The sequence below is a fragment of the Callospermophilus lateralis genome, chromosome 6, assembly GCF_048772815.1.
Source record: "Callospermophilus lateralis isolate mCalLat2 chromosome 6, mCalLat2.hap1, whole genome shotgun sequence".
In the NCBI taxonomy this organism is placed as follows: domain Eukaryota; kingdom Metazoa; phylum Chordata; class Mammalia; order Rodentia; family Sciuridae; genus Callospermophilus; species Callospermophilus lateralis.
The window spans coordinates 22,537,031-22,559,889 of NC_135310.1; the positions used below are offsets into that span (position 1 = coordinate 22,537,031).

Sequence of the window (22,859 nt, forward strand, 5' to 3'; positions counted from 1 at the left end):
TGTATGCCTGACTTCTGCGTTGTTCCTGTGACTTTTTTCCTTCCTTTTTCTTTCCTATTTCTCTCTCACCAGGCTGCAGAAATGGCCCAGCGTTTGAGTGGAATTAATCGGTGGTGCATCAGTGGCACTCCGGTGCAGAGAGGATTGGAGGGTAGTGTATATCACACATTTTACATATATTTGAAAACTGTTTTTGAGGGGGAAAATATTATCATGCTTAAATTTTGTTAAAATCTATACTTTAAGTGAATGTGTATTTAATAGAGTTCACTCCTAATAGCTTCAAGCATATATCTTTCAAATAGAACTTGGGTTATTTTTCTGTTTTTAAAGAAATTGCTTTATTGCAACTATTGTACTTACATTACAAATATTATAGATACTGGTCTGAAGTGAGTTCCATAGTGGTAGGTAGAAAATAGAAAGGATCTGACCAAAAAGAAAGCAGGGATAAAAATTAATTGCATTTGGCTGCCTTATTAAAATAGGAACCATAATGTTCATTGTCTGAATTCATAAGTAGTGAGATTAAAGTTATACTAATTGTAAAAGTTACAAAATACTAATAGCTTTATACTGCCATGGTATATTCATATACTATTATCCCCTCAACCGTTCTTCTGTTTCTTCCCTTCCACACACACATTGTAATCTCACTCCTGTTTGTTCATAGAAAACCACCACATTATTGAAGTCTTTATTCAAGTTGTGACTATTTAAATTTGAAATTTTAAGTAAATGTTATTTTATATAAGAAATTTCCTAAAAAGTTATCATTAAAATGTAGTGAAAATATAAAATTTAAATATACCTAGAGTCCAGTAATATTTATTCATCTTTGTTATGGTTTAGTGTTTTGATTTTGGTCTTCCCCAAAATCTCATGTGTGAAACTATGCAGAAAGGTTTAGAGGAAATGATGGGGTTATAAGAGCCTTAACCCAGTCAGTGGATTAATCCCAGAATGGAATTAACTGAGAGGTAATTGAAAGCAGGTAGGAGGTGGCTAAAGGAGGTGGATCATTGTGGGAGTGCCTTTGGGGTATATATTTTGTATCTGACAAACAGAGCCTCTGTATGCTTCCCGGTCATCATGTGACCTGCTTCCCTCTGCCACAGTCTTCCACCTATGGACTTAGACCTCTGAAACAGTCAGCCCTCAAATTAACCTTTCCTCCTTTAAAGTTGTTCTTGTCAGGGCTTTTAGTCACAGCAGCAAAAAGGCTGACTAAAACAAACTTATCTTTCTGAAAATTCAGGGTTTCATATGTTGCATTTGATTTGAACTGTATAACATTTTATTGTGCTAAAAAAAAACTTCTATTACTATGACCTGGAAAAAAAAGTGGGTTTTTTTTTTTAATATTTCGAATTTTATTGAGGTATAAATGACATATTAAAACTGCTTAAAATGTAAAATTTGGAAAGTTTTTGCTTATGTACATACCCATGACTCTCTTATTTCCACAATAAAATAATTATACCCAAAATATCCTCATGCCCCAAGTCACCTAAAAAAAGCAGCTTTTTTGAAACTTTCTGGAATTTTGCTTGTCTTTCCTCTTTGCTTTCATACTCTATAGCTTCTTTAACTTGATATATTCTAAAAATCGTATTTTTTTTTTTAGTCATTATATTGAGATTGTTAGCTTACCCGTGACTTACTATGTTGTATCAGAGAGAGAGGAATCGAGAACTCCGCTCAACAGAACATAAACCCCAAAGACACATCCCTAGGAATCCACCTCCTCCAACCACTTCCTGCTTAGAGTAGTATTTGCATACTGATTGGTTAAAGCTCTCTTAACCCAGTCATTCCACCTCTAAACCCTTTTGTATTGACTCATACATGAGCTTTTGCGGGACACCTTACATCTAATCATAACAAATGTCTTCAGATGTTGCCAAGTATCCCTTGGGGAGTAAAATTGCACCCTTTGACGTCTGCCTCAGTTGAAAACCTAAACTCAGAGAGACAAATTATACTTAATGATCTATTAATTAGCAATAACTAAGAAATCTTAAAAATCTCAAATTGGCCACATATTGAACAAGGAAATGAAGGTAAAGTGTTTTCATTCCATAATTTGCCAGGCCTTTACTGTGTGGCTGATAGCCAGCTGAAATACTGTCAATCTACTTGCAAAGTCAAGTAGGCAAGAAAACTGCCTACACTTCAAAGCTTTGGGAATATCTAAACCTAGGTTCACATCTTGACTTATTAATTAATTATATGTTTATAAACAAATTGATTAAACAGTCAAATCTTGTTGTCCTCATTTGTAAAATAATGTGTTTTTCATATGAATTATAATAAAGAATACAAAGCACTTAGTACGCAGTACCTGGCAGATGTTAAATATTCAGTGAATGATAGGTACTTCCACTTTTCCTTTTGTTTTTATTTTTGACTTATGTAGTCATTTATTTATTTTAGTTTCTTTGAAACTGTTGACTTTTGAATGAGTTCTTTGTAGTGCATTTATCATTTCATTTAGTTTCTGTGATGTATCATGGTGAACATAAACAGGCAAAGTCCCCCATATTATTGAGCTTATACCTTAGATGGGAAGATATGTTTATTAAATACTTACACAAAAATTAAACTGTAATCAAGATAACTTTCACCAATGAAAAAATTACAAAATTCTAACTAACACAGGTTTTATAAAGAAGATATCACGTGCTAAGGATGCAGAAGGGAGTAACAACTGATCTGAGATCCAACACATAAGCTAGGTTTAGAGGCAAAGGAAGAATTCTCTGTTGTAGAGGAACAGGAAAAAAAATATATGAAGATCATAAGGTAGCAGGAGACCAAAAGAGGATCAATGTGACTAGAATACAAACAGGGGGAAACATGTATTAAGATGCTGAGTAGGTGGGTATAGATGGAATGGTAGAAAATCTTGTAAGCCATAATAAAGAACTTTACTCATTTATTTTTCTTAAGAAAAAGAGGAGCTATTGAAAGAATTTAACACAGTGATTTAGGGTCTTTTGTGGCTAGTTTGTATTTCAAAAGAACACTAGTTGCAATGTGGAGAATGGTTTAGAAGACTGGCAGAATGAATATTAGGATGTCAGTTGATTGGCTATAATAAATAACCTAGACAAGTTATGCTAGCACTTTGGATTTAGACTAGGGTTGTTCTTAAGAAATAATGAACAGTAGATAAGGAAAAAAACAAGACTTGATGATAGATAAGAAGATGCTGAGATTTCTGACAGGTGGAGACAATATTTACTTCTGCATAATACTAGAAGAAAGGCATATTTGGGTAATAGATTGCAAATTTGATCGTGGCAGGTAGAATCTGAGACAATTTTTGAGACCACAAAGAAGTAGTAGCAACATCTCTAGCAATTAGAAATGTAAACCAAAACTACTCTAAGATTTCATCTCGTTTCAGTCAGAATGGCAGCTATTAAGAATACAAACAGCAATAAGTGTTGGTAAGGATGTGGGGAGAAAAGCACACTCATATATTGCTGGTGGGATTGCAAATTGGTGCAACCAATATGGAAAGCAGTATGGTGATTCCTTGGAAAATTTGAAATGGAACCACAGTTTGACCCAGCTATCCTACTCCTCCATCTATACCCAAAGGACTCAAAAATAGTATACAGTAGTAATGCAGCCACATCAATGTTTATAGCAGCACAATTCACAATAGCTAAATTGGGACCAACCCAGAGCCCTTCAGTAGATGAATGGGTAAATAAACTGTGGTATATATACACAATGGAGTATTACTCAGCATTAAAAAAGAATAAAATCATGGCATTTGCAGCTAAATGGATGGAGTTGGAGGATATAATGCTAAGTGAAGTTAGCCAATCCCAAAAAACCAAATGCCGAATGTTTTCTATGATAGGAGGATGCTGATCCATAATGGGTATGGTGAGGGTGCATGGGAGGAATGGAGGAACTTTAGATAGGGAAAAGGAAGGGAAGGAGGGAAAGAGGTTGGACGGAGGTAGGAAAGACGGTGGAATGAGATGGACATCATTACCCCCAAGTACATGTGCGAAGACATGAATGGTGTGACTCTACTTTGTGTACAACCAGAGCCATGAAAAATTGTACTCTATATGTGTACCCTGAATTGAAATGCATTCTGCTGTCATATATAACAAATTAGAATAAATAAGTAAAAAAGAAGGAGTAGCACATGGGTAATGGGATTGATTTGAGCTAAAATATAAATCTGGATTTCTGCATATGGACAGTGATATATCAATTCTTTCAGATGTTATTCATTCCCAAAAACCATGAAAGTAACTTGATTCAACTTAAATATTTGTTGCTTCTCTTCAAAAAGATATTACAGGAAGGGTTATAGCATTTTTTAAGATAATTTTAATGTCCTTTGAAGAGAGTACATGCTCCTTGTTAAAAATATATGTATGTACATGTATATACATATATGTGTGTATGTATATATGTATCTATCCATATATATAAAACAGAACAGAAAAGCATAAAGCAAATTACACTCACTCATACTCTTCATTTGAAGACAAAACCACATTTAGTATTTTCTATATAAATATTTTTTATATTTGCACTTATTGATTGCATAATTTTTATGTTAGTTTCCCTACCACACACCTGGTATTTTATCCTAAGCAGTTTTTATGTGTTAAAATATTCATCACAAATAGATAAGTGGAAAACTGCTTATTAGGATATGTTAAGTAGAGGAAAATACAATACAATATTGAATGTGCCCAGTCAGGAGATATATAAGAATGATCATGCACTAAAGCTCATGAATGGAAGGCCAGCTAGATCAGAAAAGGACAATAGTTGTTTTGTGAGGGTACTATAGTTTATTTATTTTTCTTTATTTTACATTTTTATTCTATAGATGTTGCTATGAATTACTGAGTAAGTCTCATCTATATTTTTTATTATAGTCTTAGGCTTTTCTCTGAGATTAGGAGGAATTTTAGATAAGATATTCTCTATGTCACCTATATATTTTAATTCATAGAAAATACTTTGAGCTTTGTAATGTCTATGAGAGTACTTATTCAAAATAGTAACAAAAAAGTATTTAAAAAGTTATTCTTAGTGTGCTTTTGGCTTTTTTCTTTTTAGATCTTTTTGGTTTAGTGGTCTTTCTTGGTATTGAACCTTTCTGTGTCAAACACTGGTGGGTTCGCCTCCTCTATCGCCCTTACTGCAAGAAGAATCCTCAGCTCCTCTACAGCTTTATTGCCAAGATACTGTGGAGGTCTGCAAAGAAAGATGTGATTGACCAAGTATGTTTTCATCAGTTAAGGGTATTAGTTTAAAAAAAAAAAAATGGAGTTGGGGTGAAAAGTTTAACTTTCAGGTAAAGTCTTTTTATTTTTAACTCCTCATTACAGATCCAGATACCACCTCAGACTGAAGAAATACACTGGCTCCACTTTTCTCCAGTGGAAAGACATTTCTACCACCGTCAGCATGAAGTGTGCTGCCAGGATGCAGTGGTAAAACTCAGGAAGATTTCTGACTGGGCCCTAAAGCTCAGCAGCCTGGACAGAAGGACTGTCACCTCCATTCTGTATCCATTGCTGAGGCTCAGACAGGCCTGCTGCCATCCACAGGCTGTTCGTGGAGAGTTCTTGCCACTGCAAAAAAGGTTTTATTATCAATTTCCTTATCCTGTGGTTTATGAGATTGTAAAATAGACAATATTTAAGCAGTTACCACAGTTTTATTCAGGGACTTAAAATTGAGTTGTCAGTTATTTTTAGTCATATAGTGGTTTTTCTCTGTATGAAGTCTTATTTTTGAATGAGAATCTAATAAAAATGATTTTATGTTTTTTAAAATTTATTTTAGAATTAGGACCATTGTTGGGATTTTTTTAGTTGTTGTTGTTTTTTTAATTGGAGTTCTTTTGGCAGTACTCCAGATTTAAAAGGCTTTTGTTCTAATTGTATTTCTTAGTTTCCCCACATCAGGGAATTACATTGCCATTGAATAGTTTCTTTATAATTGTGCTAGCTCTTTGATTTTTTTTTCTTCCAAAATCATTAAGGAATTTGTGTCCATAATACTCTGTCACCCCAGAAATATTTTTGCAAATCAGACTGTACTTCAGAAATGGCCTGTTTTTAGCACTGGCATAAAAAAGAAACTCTTTTAGGTGTCATAGAGATATAAAGAGGATGAGATATTGTTCTTGCTTTTAAGTAAATTATAGACAAATAGGGAAAGTATCAAAGATTATAGAATCTTCAATATAAGGCATATATGATAAATATCATAAAAGATACATACAAAGTCCTATGGAAATAATTTTATTGCATGGTGAAAATTCAATAGCTTTCTGGTGGAAGTGACATTTGACCTTATTCTTGAAGGATTTTTTAAAATTACATACTAAAAGATATAAGGCTCAAGGAGATTAATTAATTTTAGAGATAGGGTGTTACTGAATTGCCTAGGGCCTTGCTAAGTTGCTGAGGCTGGCTTTCAACTTATGATCCTCCTGTCTCAGACTTCTGAGCCACTGGGATACAGACGTATGCCACGGCCCTAGCATTCAAATATATCATATTCTATTTTGTATTTGAGGAATATTTTTCTAGTTCCTTTCTTCCTTGACTAAATAGGGAAAATTTTAAAGAATGATGGGATCAAATAGAAGAAAGTCTGCTTTTAGAGTAAAAATAATTAAATTAACAAGCTATAATGGTAAAATGGAGCTAAAGAGAAAAATGCTGTAATGGTATCATATAGACTCTTTGTAAGAGTCCTGTGATATTCATCTTGCATGATGTAACTCTCCCACTGAATTAATAGTTGGGATTTCATTTCTAGCTTTTAACAATCTGCCTTTTCTTTAAGCACAATGACAATGGAAGAGCTACTGACATCTTTGCAGAAGAAATGTGGAACCGAGTGTGAAGAAGCACATCGGCAACTAGTTTGTGCCCTCAATGGCTTAGCGGGCATCCACATTATTAAAGGTAGAAGGTGATTGCTTTGTTATTTCTTATTTTTTAATTATAGCAGAACCCACCCACCCCCCAAAAAAATACACACTACTGATTGTAATTTAAATGTTCTTATTTAAGTTACAGAGAGCAGTTATGCAGGATGGTTCATAAACTTGAAACATTTACATGTGTTTTGTCTGAACAATTCCACTTTTGCAAGTTTTTTCTTGTTTTTTTTACAGAAATTCAGATATGAAAAAAGATATGGCCATAAGTTGATAATCTTAGTCTTTTATAATGAACAATTAAAACCAATCAAAATGTCTAGAAATAGAAGACTGGTTAAATTTTAACACATTCATAGGAGTATTGTTTATTGATTTTAAAATTTATAAATACAAAGTTTATTTATAAATTTGTTTTTCCCATAAATATATGCCTGCAAAGAATGATGGTGGTATATAAAGTGTCAGATGTTTTGGATCTTAAATTCGTTCAGAAGGTGACCAATATGTGCGTGTGCGCACACACTGACACAATGCATATAATATAACTGCCGTGAGAAATAGACAAATCCATAATTGTAGTTAAGGATTTCAGCATCTTTCTCTAAATGTTTACCAGAGTATAGATAAAAAATAAGTACATAGACAAAACTGTTATTCAGTTGACCTAATGAAGACTTATTTAACACTTTACCCAACCAAAGAGTTGCACATATTCTTTTTGGGTATACATAGAATGCTTACCAAGGTCAGCCATTTTCTGGGCTGTAAAACAAGTAAATAAGCCAAGGATTCAAAATCTTTTGTGCATACTCTATGACCACAATGGAATTAAATTAGTTATCAGTAAGAGAAAAATAACTAAAAAGTCTTTAAATATTCGGAAACTAAATAACAACTTCTGAATAATCCTTAGAGTAAAGATAAATCAAAAGCTAGACTAGGATGTATTTTGAAGTGAATGAAAATAAAATATCAAGGTTTGTGAGATGTAACAAATAAGTAATTAAATGGAAATTTGTAGCACTAAACGTTAAAAAAAATTTATTCTTGTTGTATATTGTTATAGTTCTATTTTTTATTAGTTATTAATCTTTTATGTTTCCTAATTTATAAATTAAACTTTACCATAGGTATATATGTATCATAAATGTACAACATATATACATATACACATACATATATGTACACCATACGTGTGTGTGTGTGTAGTATTCTTAGGGCTCAGTGCTGTATGCCATTTCCGCCCGGCACTAGAAGTGAGGGGCCAGGTGTCTTGGACTTATCACCAGCTGATGAATGGAGAACAACTTTAGCATAGTGTTAAAGTTTGTTTTAAGGTATTTCATGGTTAATGTTAATTCATTCAACTTTCCACCAGTAACCTTTTGTGTTAAATGTAAGGGTTCTCATACCCTAGTCTATTGAGTACACAGTCACAGAGAAAATTTACCATTACTCTCATTTACCCAGTAAGAAATAAATCATGCAGAGAAATTTATAATTTCTATAGAATACAGGTAATGTTCTAACCCTCTTTGATTAGCCTGTCCTTAGTTATTAGTTCTTCTGCATAATGGAAACAGAGCTGTGAAAGGATCCATTATTACCTTTATTTTTCTTTTGGTCCTAGGGATTTATCCCAGGGGCATTTTACCACTGAGCTACATCTCCTGCCTTTTTTCTTTTTTTTTTTTCTTTTTTGGTGACAGGGTCTCCCTAAGTTGCCTAGAGCCTCTCTACTAAATTATTGAGGCTGGCCTCTAATTTGTGATCCTCCTGCCTCAGCCTTCCAAGCTGCTGCATGTGCCACCACACTGGATAAATGTTTCTTGTTATCTTGCATTCTTGAGTAGAATTAGAAGGACTCTCCAAAGCTGTATAGAAACAGCTCTAGACAAGAATTGAAAAAGATGTGGCTTCTTATCTGCTGCAATTGTAATCTGTGAACTTGGGCATATTTTTCAAAATTTCTGAACCTTAGTTTACTCAGTAAAATATAGATAATATAGTAAAACTTTAGTAAAACATAAATAGTATGACCTACATTGCCTCTCTCAGAAAGTGTTGTTCTCAACCCATTAAGTCCCATTGTCCAGATGTGGGACCCCCCCTAAAAACTTAAATTGAGCAACACATATTCCATTATGGTAACTTTTGAAGTAAATGATTTTAGAGTTATATTCTTTTGAGAAAAGTGATAGGTGAATGATTAAATATATGTGTGAAATATAAAGGATCTATAAGCTCTACATTATGACCTCCAACCTAATTGAAAGCACTTATGTTGATTTCATTGAGATATTTGCAGAATTAAAAACTTTGGACCTAATAGATTAACACATACACCTTCGTAGCAAATCTTCCTTCTTGGACATTGAATAGAAAATCTTAAATTTATCAAGTGATTGCAAGTTTGTATTTTCTCTAGTAATTCTTAATCATTATCATCATCATTATTGCCAGCTCAATTGCTAATTTTGTCCTGTGGCTATTTGGTATTTCAGCCATCTATCTCAAATCATCTCTGCCTTAAAATTCATGGGGAAAGAGTAAATAAGGCAATTCATTATTTAAGAATTGTTTTGAAAAACAATAAACTTTGCTTTACATCAACTTTGAAATAAATAGTCAAAAATAAGGAAAATATGTGTTATATCTAATACTAGCTTTTCCCAGTGCCAAGTTACCTGAATAATTATAATTAAAACTTTCAAATTTCATGACTATCACAGATGAGAAGTTATGTGTGCTCATCTTTGAAAATATATGAATAATCAATGTACTGTTTAAAATATTTTTAGATCATCAAAATCTGGCATCACATCTGAGAAGTGATTGTTTTTCTACACGCAAATCATATTACACATTATATTTGCCAATTAATTAATACACACATACACACATATATATATGCTATTTGATTCTTATAATTGCTCAATGATTGGAGTATTATCTTCATTTTACTTAAGAAAACATTCAGATAACCTTAGTTGCTTTCTCAACATTATAGTTAATCACTCACAGAGTGAGCCCTGGACTTTTTATTTCAAACCAATGCTAACATCTCGCCTTCCTTATAAAATGAATATTTATGAATTTCAATATTATGCTGTCTATAGTAGGTTGAAACTCACAGCCAAATTTTTTTAAATGCAGTGATATAGTACTTACAGATTGTTACAATAGTAAATTTCAGCTTTCCCATCTTCATTTTAAAATTACTTTCCTTATTCTGTGTTGTTATAATTTAAAAACTTAGTGAATGAATTTCCTCTCTTTGCCTTTTTGCTTGGCTCCCTCTCAGATTTTATTATTGCCTTTCCCTGCTGTAAACTTAGGGCTATAAGAAGAAAAAAAAAAAAAAAAGGTTCTTCATCTGATATTTCAAACAGTCAGGATTTAGCAAGATCAGTATGTAGTTGTATCCTGCTCCGCGAAATACAGTACTGTTGCTAGACAGAAATGACACTACTACTCCTTTCAGTTTTTACTGCATTCTCTCTGGAGTTCCTTGTATGAAATTATAACATATTAATGCTAATTATTAAGAGAAATCCCTATCAGAAAGTTCATTAACATAGGATATATCCATTGAATTTATTATGATAAACTGAATTATAACAAATTTTCTGCTTTTAGTTTGTATTACTTAATAGTATGTTGTAAACAATATCCTTTTTTAAAAGAGCATTTCATATTTAACTGACATGATTCAGACTTTTCTAATATAGAGATGTCAGCGAAGTTTTCACTTTTTAAAATGTGAAAAAAATGTAAAATTAATTTTAAATTCTAGAAAGATTTGCGTGTATTATATGCAGTCATACATAATAATATATAATGCATTTTCTTAGGTTCTCATTGACTATCGTATTTAACATCAGATATTATTCCCATAATGTGCTTTCTACAAATATTTTTTGGAGAAAATGAACTTGACCAGTATGAAATCTTCTAGTGTGTTTACTAAGAAATGTTAGTGCCATCATATGGCTATGAATATTTTCAAAATCAACCTTAATTTGTATAATATATTGAGTATGACATGTTATGTATGTTCTTCATAAAGAAAGTATATCATTTTAATAAACAAACAAAAGGTATTATAGTGAATAGTTTAAATTTAGCAGATTATATTATAATCTAGTCACTATACCTTCTTTAAAAAATATAATTATGAAGGAAGAATTATGAAGGAAGAATACCATAAATGATATTATCAATACTAATTGAATCTGTATACCCATTGACTCTTAAAAAATAAAAAAATTAAAACCTCACTGAAAGAATGAGTACTCCTACACTATATGACCTTACTATTATAAAAATAGTCTTGCTCATTGAAGGGAATAGAAATTGGTAGACTCTGCAGTACTATGAAAATAATGTTTTGGAAAGCTTTATGTTAAGTAACTGCTAGAACTAGATAAAAAGCAACAGCTTAAAAGCAAATGTTTTGCTTAGCACTGTGTATGTATATAATACACTGAACTATTCACTTAAAACTTGTTAAAATGATAAATTTTATATTAACATAATATATATTTTACAACAATTAAAACATATTTATCAGCTTTAACAACAACAAAAAAAGAGAACCAACTAAAAAAATCATTAAAGTGTATATATCTCTATAGGAAGCTTGTGGCTAGCCTATGTTCATATATGAATATATGACCAGTGTAACTCCACATCATGTACAACCACAGAGTGGGAAGTTATACTCCATGTATATGTAATATGTCAAAATACTCTCTATTGTCATATGTAACTAAAAAGAACAAAAACAAAAAATCTTTTTTAAAAAGCCTAAGTCAGAAAAAAAAAAAGAAAAGCTTGTGGCTACGAAGACATCCTAAATATATGATATACATAAAAATAATTCAAAGTTTTAGGCAAAAAATGCTAGTATATGTCATAATCAGGGGAAAAAACATTCTTGGCAAACAACTGGAACAGGTGGAGAGATTTCACCTTTTTTTCTATTTTATCATTTTGCCACTTAGATTTTTATTTTAATTGTATGTAATTCACCAGTTCTAAATCCCCAAGCAGCAAATAAGTTATATTTTTTTATTCAAGCTACCAGAAATGTTTTATCTTTCCTTTTAATGTCAACAGTTTTTCTGTAAAGAGCCAGACTGTGAATATTGTAGGCTTTGAGAACTCAGCTTTACTATTATAGTGCAAAAGCATCCTTGGACAGTACGTGAGTGAGTATAGTGGGGTTCCAATAAAACTTTATTCATGGACCCTGAAATTTAATTGCACTTAATTTTCATACATCACAAAATATTAACAATTTGATTTTTTTTTTAACTGCTTAAAACTGTGTAGATCAGTCTGGGATGTAGCTCAGTGGTAGAGTAACTGCCTAGCATGCACAAGGTTTGATCCCCTCACCGTAAAATATTTTTTAAAAATTGAAGTGTAAAAATTATTCTTACCTAATAGATCCTATAAAAATGCAGAAGGTTAAATATAACCATGGACTATATTTTGCCATCCTATCCTTCTATAGATACTTTTTGAATTTCATTATTTGAATGAGCTGCTGATTATAAACAAAAGAAAGCTAACATATATGTCAGACTTAAGTGACCAGAATTGGAAAGATTTTTAAGTTTAATTGCAGGTTATTTTGACCTAATACTGAAAACAACAGTATCGAGAGGAGGATAGTTTTTCCTGAAAATTATGTGTGGATTGATCATAGTATTTGATATATTTGTTTATAAATGCATTATTACTAGAAATTTGTCCTCAATTTCAAATCATATTGACTTTTAATTGGCATCCCTAACTTCAAGAAGAAGAATATTATTTGTCTAAATTAAATGTTAATCCAGAGTTTGTCTATCAGTATAATTTTTAAAAACATTGTGAATACATTTGTTTTTCTTTCTTTTTTAATACTGGGACTATCATTCATGCCAGTTTCCTTTAGTTAAAAAAATGTGTTATAGGACTGTTATGTGGCTTAGTGGGAAAGCACTTGCCTAGCATGCTCAAAGCTCTGGGTTCAATCCCCAGAACACACTCAAAAAATTATAATTATTAAACTATATATTTTAGAATAGATGTTTTTAGATGATAGATAACCAGATGACACTGGGAATTAAATATGTGACTTTGTTGTTTTAAATATATTTTAATTCTTTAGGTGAGTATGCCTTGGCAGCAGAACTATACAGAGAAGTGTTGCGTTCGTCTGAGGAACACAAAGGAAAACTCAAAACAGATTCACTCCAAGTGAGTAAAATTAAAGGTTTCAAACATGTATACTATTTATTTATTATACAGAATAAGTTTCTGAATGTTTTAAGTCATAATCATTATAGATGAAGCTCACAAATCATTTCATTTAATGAGCACCAAGGTGATTTCTGTTTATATGAAAGCTTGAGAATCACTACTATGCCATCTGCTTGGGCCAATTTTTGACTGAAATCTGACTGAAAAATCTATAACTTCTATCAGAAAAATAGCTCAAATTATAAATCTGAGTAGGTCAGATTTATCATTTTCACATATCAGCATCAACATATTTATTCACAGGCTCTTTACTTGTGAATAAAAAAGAAAGAAAAGGAGTTACACTCATCAGTGGAACTGACAATAATAAAAACTTATCCAGTAATCTTTTAATTTTTCGAGGCCTTTTAGGGGGATTTGGATATTTCAAGTATTATATTTATTTCTCTTTATTGGTTCTGTCCAGTGAATCTTAGACAAGTTTATCTAGTTAACTGGGAAATAAAAACCTCTTTTATTAATCATGGCAAATTTGGGCTTGAGTCTTAGGCATATTGACTTCTTTGTTATACAGAATAAAGATCTTGGGACTTACATGTTCACATTCCATGCACTGAGAGGCATTTGGAGAAATGTGTGGAGTATAGGGGGGAAAGAAAAAATTAAAGTCTACTTATATTCCACATGGATAAGATTACAGAAAGCAGGACCTGGGCCTTGAGCATGTGTGTTTACCTCTTGAGAGAAGGAGAAAATATAAAGATATTCTCCTCTTGAATAAAGAAAATAAAAGTAGGGCTGGGATTGTGGCTCAGTGGCAGAGCACTTGCCTAGCATATGTGAGTCACTGGGTTCGATTCTCAGCACCACGAATCAATAAATAAAATAAAGGTCCATTGACAACTAAAAAATATATATATAAAAAAATTAAAAAATAAAATAAAAGTAAAGAGCGAGGAAGAAGTTAACAAAAATTTGTACCATCACCTGTAGTCTGAGCCAGACAGAATGAACCTTTTTAAAGTCTCCAATTACCAGCACCAAATCAGTTTTCCTTTAGCTATCATCCCAAGTGAAATGAGAACTTAGCAGCTAGAAGCTGCCTTCACTTTTATTTCTTCTCAGAGCCTTTGTCTAACTAGCCCTAGACTCCATATAATCATGGGAAGTATATAACATATAATATAGTTTTCTTCTTATCTTTGTAACATCTTCACTTCCAGCTCTTCTCCTTTTTAGCCCTTAAGCTCAACATGTCCAGGTCACAACCCTGTTTTCTTATGTGTTTCATTATCCTTATTTTTATCATACTACAATTGCAAGACTCATTCAGAATGATTTTTCAGGAGAAAAGGAACCAAGTTAGTACAGTTGACTTTTTTATTCTCCTGAACATTTTACACTTCCCTGTATAGACAAATGCATGTATAATAGGGAAAAAAAATACTTGCAATACATATTCTACCAAATGTATAGCTATATTGCATGAAACTTTTTTTTTTTGGTGAGGGGGTACCAGGAATTAAATCCAGGGGTTGGGGGAGTTTAACCACTGAGCCACATCCCCAGCCCTTTTTTAAATTTTATTTAGAGACAGGAATTGCTTAGGGCCTCACTAAGTTGCTGAGGCTGGCTTTGAACTTGTGATCCTCTTGCCTCAGCCTCAGGCATACGCCACCTCACCCAGCTGAGACTTTTTTAATTAAATAAAATTAATAACATTATTATTTAAAACTGATATCATTTTTCTCAGAAAAAAATTGTACTCAGATTGTTTTTAGAAGGAAAGTAGATGATGTGATCTTAATGTGGTATTAGTACCTGTTTACCATATAAATAGTAGGTCCACTGCATTATGTGTTGTGTGTTTATAGAGACTTCATGCTACCCATAACTTGATGGAATTGTTGGTAGCTAAGCACCCAGGAATACCTCCTACCTTACGAGATGGAAGGCTTGAAGAAGAGGTAATTGGTATTCTGAGTTTTTTTTCTTCAAACTTTCTGCTCTATCTGGTTGATACTCCTAGGGCATGCAACATTTAAATAAATGAAATCATTTTTCCTTTGCTTCAGTGTTACAAATTTTATGACAGTGATTGCATGTGGCAGAGAATGGCAATATTTCAAATTATTTTTCTTTTCTGCTTTATCTGCTTACAGATTATGTAACAAGGTAACTTTCTTACAAGCTTGTCATAGAAAGAGCATTGACAAAAAATAAAGAACACTTGATCTCATGACATCTACAGTATAGTATATATAGAAACTTTTGTTCTTTCTCTACTTTGTATATTATCATTTTTTAATTTTTACTTGTAATTTTTAAATTTATTTTAATTAGTTATACATGACAGTAGAATGCATTTATGGACTTTGATATATCATACATAAATCGGGTATAATATCTCATTTTTCTGACTGTTCATGTTGTAAAATCACTGTGGTCATGCACATGTAAGGTAATAGTGTCTCTTTCATTCTGCTAACCTTCCTATTCTCATATTCCCTTCCCTCCCTTCGCTCCCCTCTACCTAATCTAAAGTAACTCTATTCTTCCCTACCATCCTCACTCCTGTATTATGAATTAGTATCTGCATATGTTTTTTTCTGATTGGCTCATTTCACTTAGTATGATATTCTCCAACACCATCCATTTACTGGCAAATGCCATGATTTCATTCATACACACACACACACACACAAATATATATGAATATCACGTTTTCTTTATCCATTCATCTATCGAAGGGCATCTAGGTTGGTTCCATAGTTTAGCTATTGTGAACTGAGCTGCTATAAACACTTGACATAGCCACATCACTATAGTATGCTAATTCTAAGTTCTTTGGGTATAAGCCAAGAAGTTGGATAACTGGGTCAAATGGTGGTTCCATTCCAGGTTTTCTGAGGAATCCCCATACTGCTTTGCAGAGTGTAGTTGCATCAATTTGCAGTCCCATCAGCAATATATGAGTGTACATTTTTCCCCCACATCCTTATGGTTGCCTATATCTTAATGATTGCCATTCTGACTAGAGTGAGGTAAAATCTTAGTGTAGTTTTGATTTGCATTTCTCTAATTACTAGATGTTGAACATTTTTTCATCGATACTTGTTCATTGATTGTATTTCTTCTTCTGTGAAGTGTCTGTTCAGTTTCTTAACCCATTATTGATTGGGTTATTTGGTTTTTTGGTGTTAAGTTTTTTGATTCTTTATATATCCTAGAGAGTAATGCTTTATCTGAGGTGCATGTGGTAAAGATTTTCTCCCATTCTGTAGACTCTCTCTTCACATTATTGTTTCTTTTTCTGAGAAGACACGTTTTAGTTTGAATCCATCCCATTTATTGATTCTTAATTTTTCTACTTGTGCTTTAGGGTTCTTGTTAAGGAAGTCAGCCCTAAGCCAACATGATGAAGATTTGGGCCTAGTTTTTCTCCTGATAGATGTAGGGTCTCTCTTCTTGTGCCTCTGTCTTTGATCCACTTTGAGTTGAGTTTCATGCAGAGTGAGAAATTTAAGTTTAATTTCATTTTGTTACATATCGCTTTCATTTTTCCCAGCACCATTTGTTTTATAGGCTATCTTTTCTTCAGTGAATGTTTGTGGTACCTTTGTCTAGTATGAGGTAATTGTATTTGTGTGAGTTTGTCTCTTTGTCTTCTGTTATAGAACAGAAGACCAATCCTAACCCTAACCATTGGTTTACGTGTCTGTTTTGATGCCAATACCATGCTGTTTTTGCTACTGTAGCTCTATAGTATAGTTTAGGCTCTGGTATTGTGATGCCTTCTGCTTCACTTTTCTTACTGAGGATTGCTTTGGCTATTCCGGGCCCCTTATTTTTCCAAATGAATTTCATGATTGCTTTTTCTATTTCTATGAATAATGTTATTGTGATTTTAATAGGAATTGCATTGAATCTGTATATCATTTTGGTAGTATTGCATGGCTACTTTGACAGTGTTAATTCTGCCTATCCAAGAGCATGGGAGATCTTTCTGTCTTCTAAGATCTTCTTCTATTTTTTTCTTTCTTTAGTGTTCTGTAGTTTTCATTGTAGAGGTCATTCACTTTTTTTGTTAAGTTGTTAGAAATCAATGGTAAAATAAAAAATAGAAGCTATTCTAACAAACAGAGACTAAATAATACACTATTGAATGATGAATGGATAGTAGAAGAAATTAAGGATAAAATTAAAAAATCTTAGGTAAATGAAAATACCAATAGAATATATAAAAACCTCTGGGACACTAAGAAGCCAGTACTAAAAGGAAAGTTTATGCATTGAGCTCATTTATTAAAATAATAAAAAGTCAACAAGTAAATGACCTAACATTACATCTCAAAGCCCTAGAAAAAAAATGACAAATCAACATCAAAAGCAGAAGGTAGGAAATAATTAAAAACAGAGCTGAAATTGAAACAAAAGAAATAATTGACAAAATGAAAAATTGGTTCTTGGGCAGGGGCTGGGACCCAGTGGTAGAGTGCTTGCCCAGCACGTGTGAGGCACTGGCTTTGATTCTCGGCACCACATAAAATAAATAAGTAAATAAAATAAAGGTATTGAGACCATCTACAACTAAAAAAATATTTTTAAAAAATTGGTTCTTTGAAAAAATAAATAAAATAGATAAACCGATAGCCAGGCTAACAAAAAGAGAGAAAACTCAAATTACTAAAATACTTGATAAAAAAGAAAATATCACACAGACATGTCTGAAATACAGAAGATAATTAGAAACTATCTTAAAAATTAATTCTCCAATAATGTAGAAAACATCAAAGACATTGACAAATTTCTAGAGACATATGATGTACCCAAACTGAATGAAGAGGTCATACATAAATGATTTAAACAGATCACTATCAAGTAATGAAATAGAAAACGTCATCAAAACCTACTAATCAAGAAAAGCTCAGGACCAGACAGATTCTCATTGGAGTTCTAAAGACCTTCAAAGAAAAAAAAACACCAGTACTCCTCAAAGTATTCCATGATAAAGAAAAGAAGGGAACCCTTCAAACTCATTCTGAGGCTAATATCACCCTGATACCAAAACCAGACAAAGACACATCCATGAAAGAAAACTTCAGACCAATACTCCTGTTGAATATAGATGCAAAAATTCTCAATAAAATGCTGGCAAATCACATATAAAAACATATTAAAAAGATAGTGTACCATAATAAAGTGGGGTTCTTCCCAGGGATACAAGGTTGGTCCAACATACAGAAATCAATAAACATAATTCATCATATCAATAGACTTAAGAATCATATAATCTCTCAGTAGATGCAGAAAAAGCATCTGCCAAAATATAGCACCCCTTCATGTTCAAAACACTAGAAAAACTAGGGATAATAGGAATGTACCTCAACATCATAAAAGCTATATATGCTAAACCCAAGACCAACAGCATTCTAAATGGAGAAAAATTGAAAACATTTCCTCTAAAAATGAACAAGACAAGGATGCCCTCTTTTACCACTTTTATTCACCATCATCCTTGAAATTGTAACCAAAGCAATTAGACAAAAGAAAGAAATTAAAGGGATGCAAATAGGTAAAGAGGAACTCAAACTATCACTATTTGTCAATGACATGATTCTATGTTTAGAAGATCAAAAAAATTCCACCAGAAAACTTCTAGAATTAGTAAATGAATTTAGCAAAGTAGCATGATATAAAATCAAACATGTTCCTATGCCTCAGCGATGAATCCACTGAAAGAGAAATTAGGAAAACTACCTCATTCACAATAGCATAAAAAAAACCACTTTGGAATCAATCTGCTTTATATTTTATTTAAGGTAGTAAATAAACTCAAAATTTTCAATGGTGTTTCTCTGAAGTTCCACCGCAACAACTGTTGCCTTTCATTCAAAGCAATGATATTATAGATTATTCCATGGTAGATCATTAATAGCTTATTATGGTAATTCTTCAAGAGACTTATGACTTTTGTCTCCAGTCCCAGCAAACATCATCCTATTCACTCTTCTGTGAATTTGATTTTTTAGATTCCACATGTGTTATCATGGCACTTATCTTTCTGTGTCTGGCTTATTTCATTTAATAAGCCAGGTTCTTTAATATCATGTTCTCCAGGTTCATTTGTGTTGTAAATAACAGGAATTCCGTCTTTTTGAAGTTCTGAATGATATTCCATTGGGTGTATATATATGCATCATATTTTCTTCATCCATTCATTGATAAATAGACATTTAATTGATTCCATGTCTTAAGTGTTCTGAATAATGCTTACTGTGAACATGAAAATGCACATCTCTTTGACCTACTCATTTCTTCTCCTTTGAATGCATACCCAAAAGTAGAATTTCTAGGTCACATGGAGTTCTGTTTTTAATTTTTTTAGGAATCTTCATCCTGTTTTCTGTTATGGCTATACTAATTTTTATTCCCCTCAACAGTGTGCAAGGGTTCCCTTTTCTGCATATCCTCAGTAATATTTATTCTCTTAACTTATTGATAATAGCCATCCTAACAGAAATGAGGTAATATCTCATTAAATGTTTTTAATTTGTATTTCCCAGGTATTTAGTAAAATTAAACACCTTTTTCATAGACCTGTTAGCCATTTGTTTGTCTTTTTTTGAGAAGCTTCTTAGCTTTTTTTTTTTTTTTTTTAAGAGAGAGAGAGAGAATTTTAATATTTATTTTTTAGTTTTCGGTGGACACAACATCTTTGTTTGTATGTAGTGCTGAGAATCGAACCCGGGCCGCACGCATGCCAGGCATGCTGCTACCGCTTGAGCCACATCCCCAGCCCTATTTTTTAATTTTTTTTCTTCTTGCTGTTGAGTTGTTTGCCTTTCTCATGTTTTGGATATTAACACCCTATCAGTTGTACATTTAGCACATATTTTCTCCCAATCTGTAGAGTGTGTCTTCACATTGTTTCCTTTGCTATATTTTTGACTATTCTGTTTTAATGTTTGATGGTAGTCTAAGTGTTAAAAATTTTCAAATGAAATATCATTTGCAGCACAAACATCTAATCCTTGCACATAATTAGTCACTCTTCATCTAAATGCCTTCAGTGACAGGAAGCTATTACAGGGAGAAAGCCCATTCTGTTAGTAGGCAGCTCTAATGGCCAAATAATTATAGCCAAGGAATTATAATAAAAATTAATCAAAGGGTTTTGACAGAGAAAGGAAAAAAATGCATAAGGAGGAGCATTCTTACTTTAACTGTATTTCTAAGGAAGCTACATTATTACTCTGTCTTACTCTTATTGAATATGAAGCCATAGTAATTCAAAGCTGGACAAGATTTTAGAAATTCATCTGCTTTAGCACCTGTTGTGCAAATGAAGTAACTGAAACTAGAGAAGTGAAATGGCTAATCCAAAAAGATTATTCAGTTGAGCCATATGAAATTGCCATTTTGTTTTAAAAATGGTCAAGTATTGGTAATTTCGTGTGGCTCAACCCTTTACTGAGTGAAGCATTAGGATTTCAATTTAGTCATCTTTTCAGTTTTCCTACCACTACCCTTTATACTACCCTTTGATAGTATTTGAATACAAGGAAATGAAAAATTTTCACAAGTTTTCTCATGTTGAGTTTATAAGAATAGAACTTTTCTATTTATAAGAACAAAATATGTTGATTACTTATGAATTATTCTCTTGAAAAGGTAAGAAGTTTTAATCCCTTGTGTGTTAGTCTGCTGAGACTTCCATTACAGAATACCACATATTGGAAATTGTGGTAGGAATTTTATTTTTCTTAGTTCTGAAGATTGGAAGTTAAAAAACAAGATATTGGCGGGTTTCTTTTTTCCTGATGCTCCTTTCTTTGGCTTTCAGGAGGCTTCCTTCTCACTACATCCTTGCATGATGTTTTCTTCTTGCTTATAAATCCTTCATATATCTCTCTTTTGACATAGGAACACCACTGGTCATATTGGATTAGGGTCCCAGCCTTATGGCCTTATTTAACCTTCCTTGCCTTCCTCCAAATGCAACCACATTGAGAGTCCTTCAACATTTGAATGTGAGAGTAACACAGTTCAGTTCCATAATACCTTTGCTACTGTATATTTTCAAGTTTTATTTTTAAACTGTAGAAGCTAAGAAACTTTAATATTAAAACAGATAAATAATTCTGAAAGGTGTCCTTTGCCTCATACTTTGAAATATTAATGCTCTCTCCTTTTTTTCTAATTAAAAAAAATATTTTTTGAGGAAAAATTCTTTTGGGATTTCTTAAATTCACCATAGTAAGTTATTATTTTTTTGAGACCTAGTTTTTATCTATTTTCTTTTTAAACACAGGCCAAAGAGCTGCGAGAGCATTATATGAGCAAGTGTAATACAGAAGTTGCCGAAGCCCAACAAGCTTTACAACCTGTGCAGCAGACCATACGAGAGCTCCAAAGAAAAGTACACTTACAGAAATGCAGTGTTTCTTGCTTGTGTTTGTCTCCAGATATCATTTGGGTTTATGTTGTTTAGGGAGAAACTTGAACTTTCTTATTCACTTTGGAACTCCTAGCACTTTGTACCATGACTGTTCCATATATCTTATTTTACAGTTAGTATGTCTTTGTTGAATGGACTGATACATAGATAAATCGGTTCTGTTTTGTTTCTTTTAATCTCTAGTGGGTTTTCTCTTACCTTGGTATCTAAGAAGTTATCTTTTAGGGAAAGTAAGGAATTCTATAACCCCATTTTGATCTTAGATGTGTATTTCCAAAATCTTTTAAGATGTTAGAGTATTAGAACCACAGATATTTTTCTCATACAGTATGTGCCATTTGTCCTTTCTAAAGTTTCACTATTATAAAATTAGTAGCAAAGTCAGAAGAGAAGACTACACAGATATATTTTTACTTATCAATTCTTTAATCAGTTGTTCCACATTTTATTTTTCCTATTAATTATTTGATATTCAGGCATATAATTTTGTTAGCTACAGTCATTGTAGATTATTTATTTAGCAGAATCTAGTTCAATTGGTCAAAGAGTAGAATGGAGGTTTTCTTTGTTATGCTAAGAAAGAGACCCCTGACCTTTTCATTTATATAGAATACATACTTGATTTTCATTTTGGTAAAGTATTTTTTTTTTTTAAACTCAGCTTTGTTATACAAGTATATTGTATAAATTCTCATTCATCCAGGGTAGTCAAGGAACAGTTGTTATTTTTCTGTATTCAAAAGAGGCATTTACCCAATGTGTATAGATTATGCATATTTGTCTCCTCCTTTGAGAATAGCATTTATTATTGCTTCCTTTGGATTTTTCACATCAACCTTTCCAGGGATGGAAACATAATGAATATTTTTTAAAAACTTAATTGATCAATATTATGATTTTTACAGATTCATTCTAATTCTCCTTGGTGGCTGAATGTAATCCACAGAGCAATAGAATTTTCTGTTGACGAGGAACTTGCTCAGCGAGTACGAAATGAAATAAACAGCAACTACAAACAACAAACTGGAAAGCTTTCTATGTCAGAAAAGTAAGAAAATGGTATAAAATAGAATAATTATATGAGTAATCACCCCAGCTGTTCAGATCATTTGGTGTTAGGAGATGAATTTAAATATCAGAACATATTGTGGTTATAGCATCTGGTTTTACATTTGTTAGGAGTACATTTTAAAC

The 22,859-nt window shown here is 32.4% G+C and overlaps 1 protein-coding gene across 1 annotated transcript in view; it reads left to right on the forward strand.

Annotated features, from left to right (window-relative positions):
- The window catches only part of Shprh (SNF2 histone linker PHD RING helicase), an 88,681-nt gene that overhangs the window by 25,661 nt on the left and 40,161 nt on the right, over positions 1-22,859 (forward strand). Inside the window, exons 11-18 of the mRNA XM_076858167.2 lie at positions 73-151; positions 5,107-5,270; positions 5,379-5,635; positions 6,850-6,971; positions 13,113-13,201; positions 15,079-15,171; positions 21,519-21,626; positions 22,571-22,713. Coding sequence (XP_076714282.2) covers positions 73-151; positions 5,107-5,270; positions 5,379-5,635; positions 6,850-6,971; positions 13,113-13,201; positions 15,079-15,171; positions 21,519-21,626; positions 22,571-22,713 — 1,055 coding nt within the window. The remainder of the gene's footprint in view (positions 1-72; positions 152-5,106; positions 5,271-5,378; positions 5,636-6,849; positions 6,972-13,112; positions 13,202-15,078; positions 15,172-21,518; positions 21,627-22,570; positions 22,714-22,859) is intronic.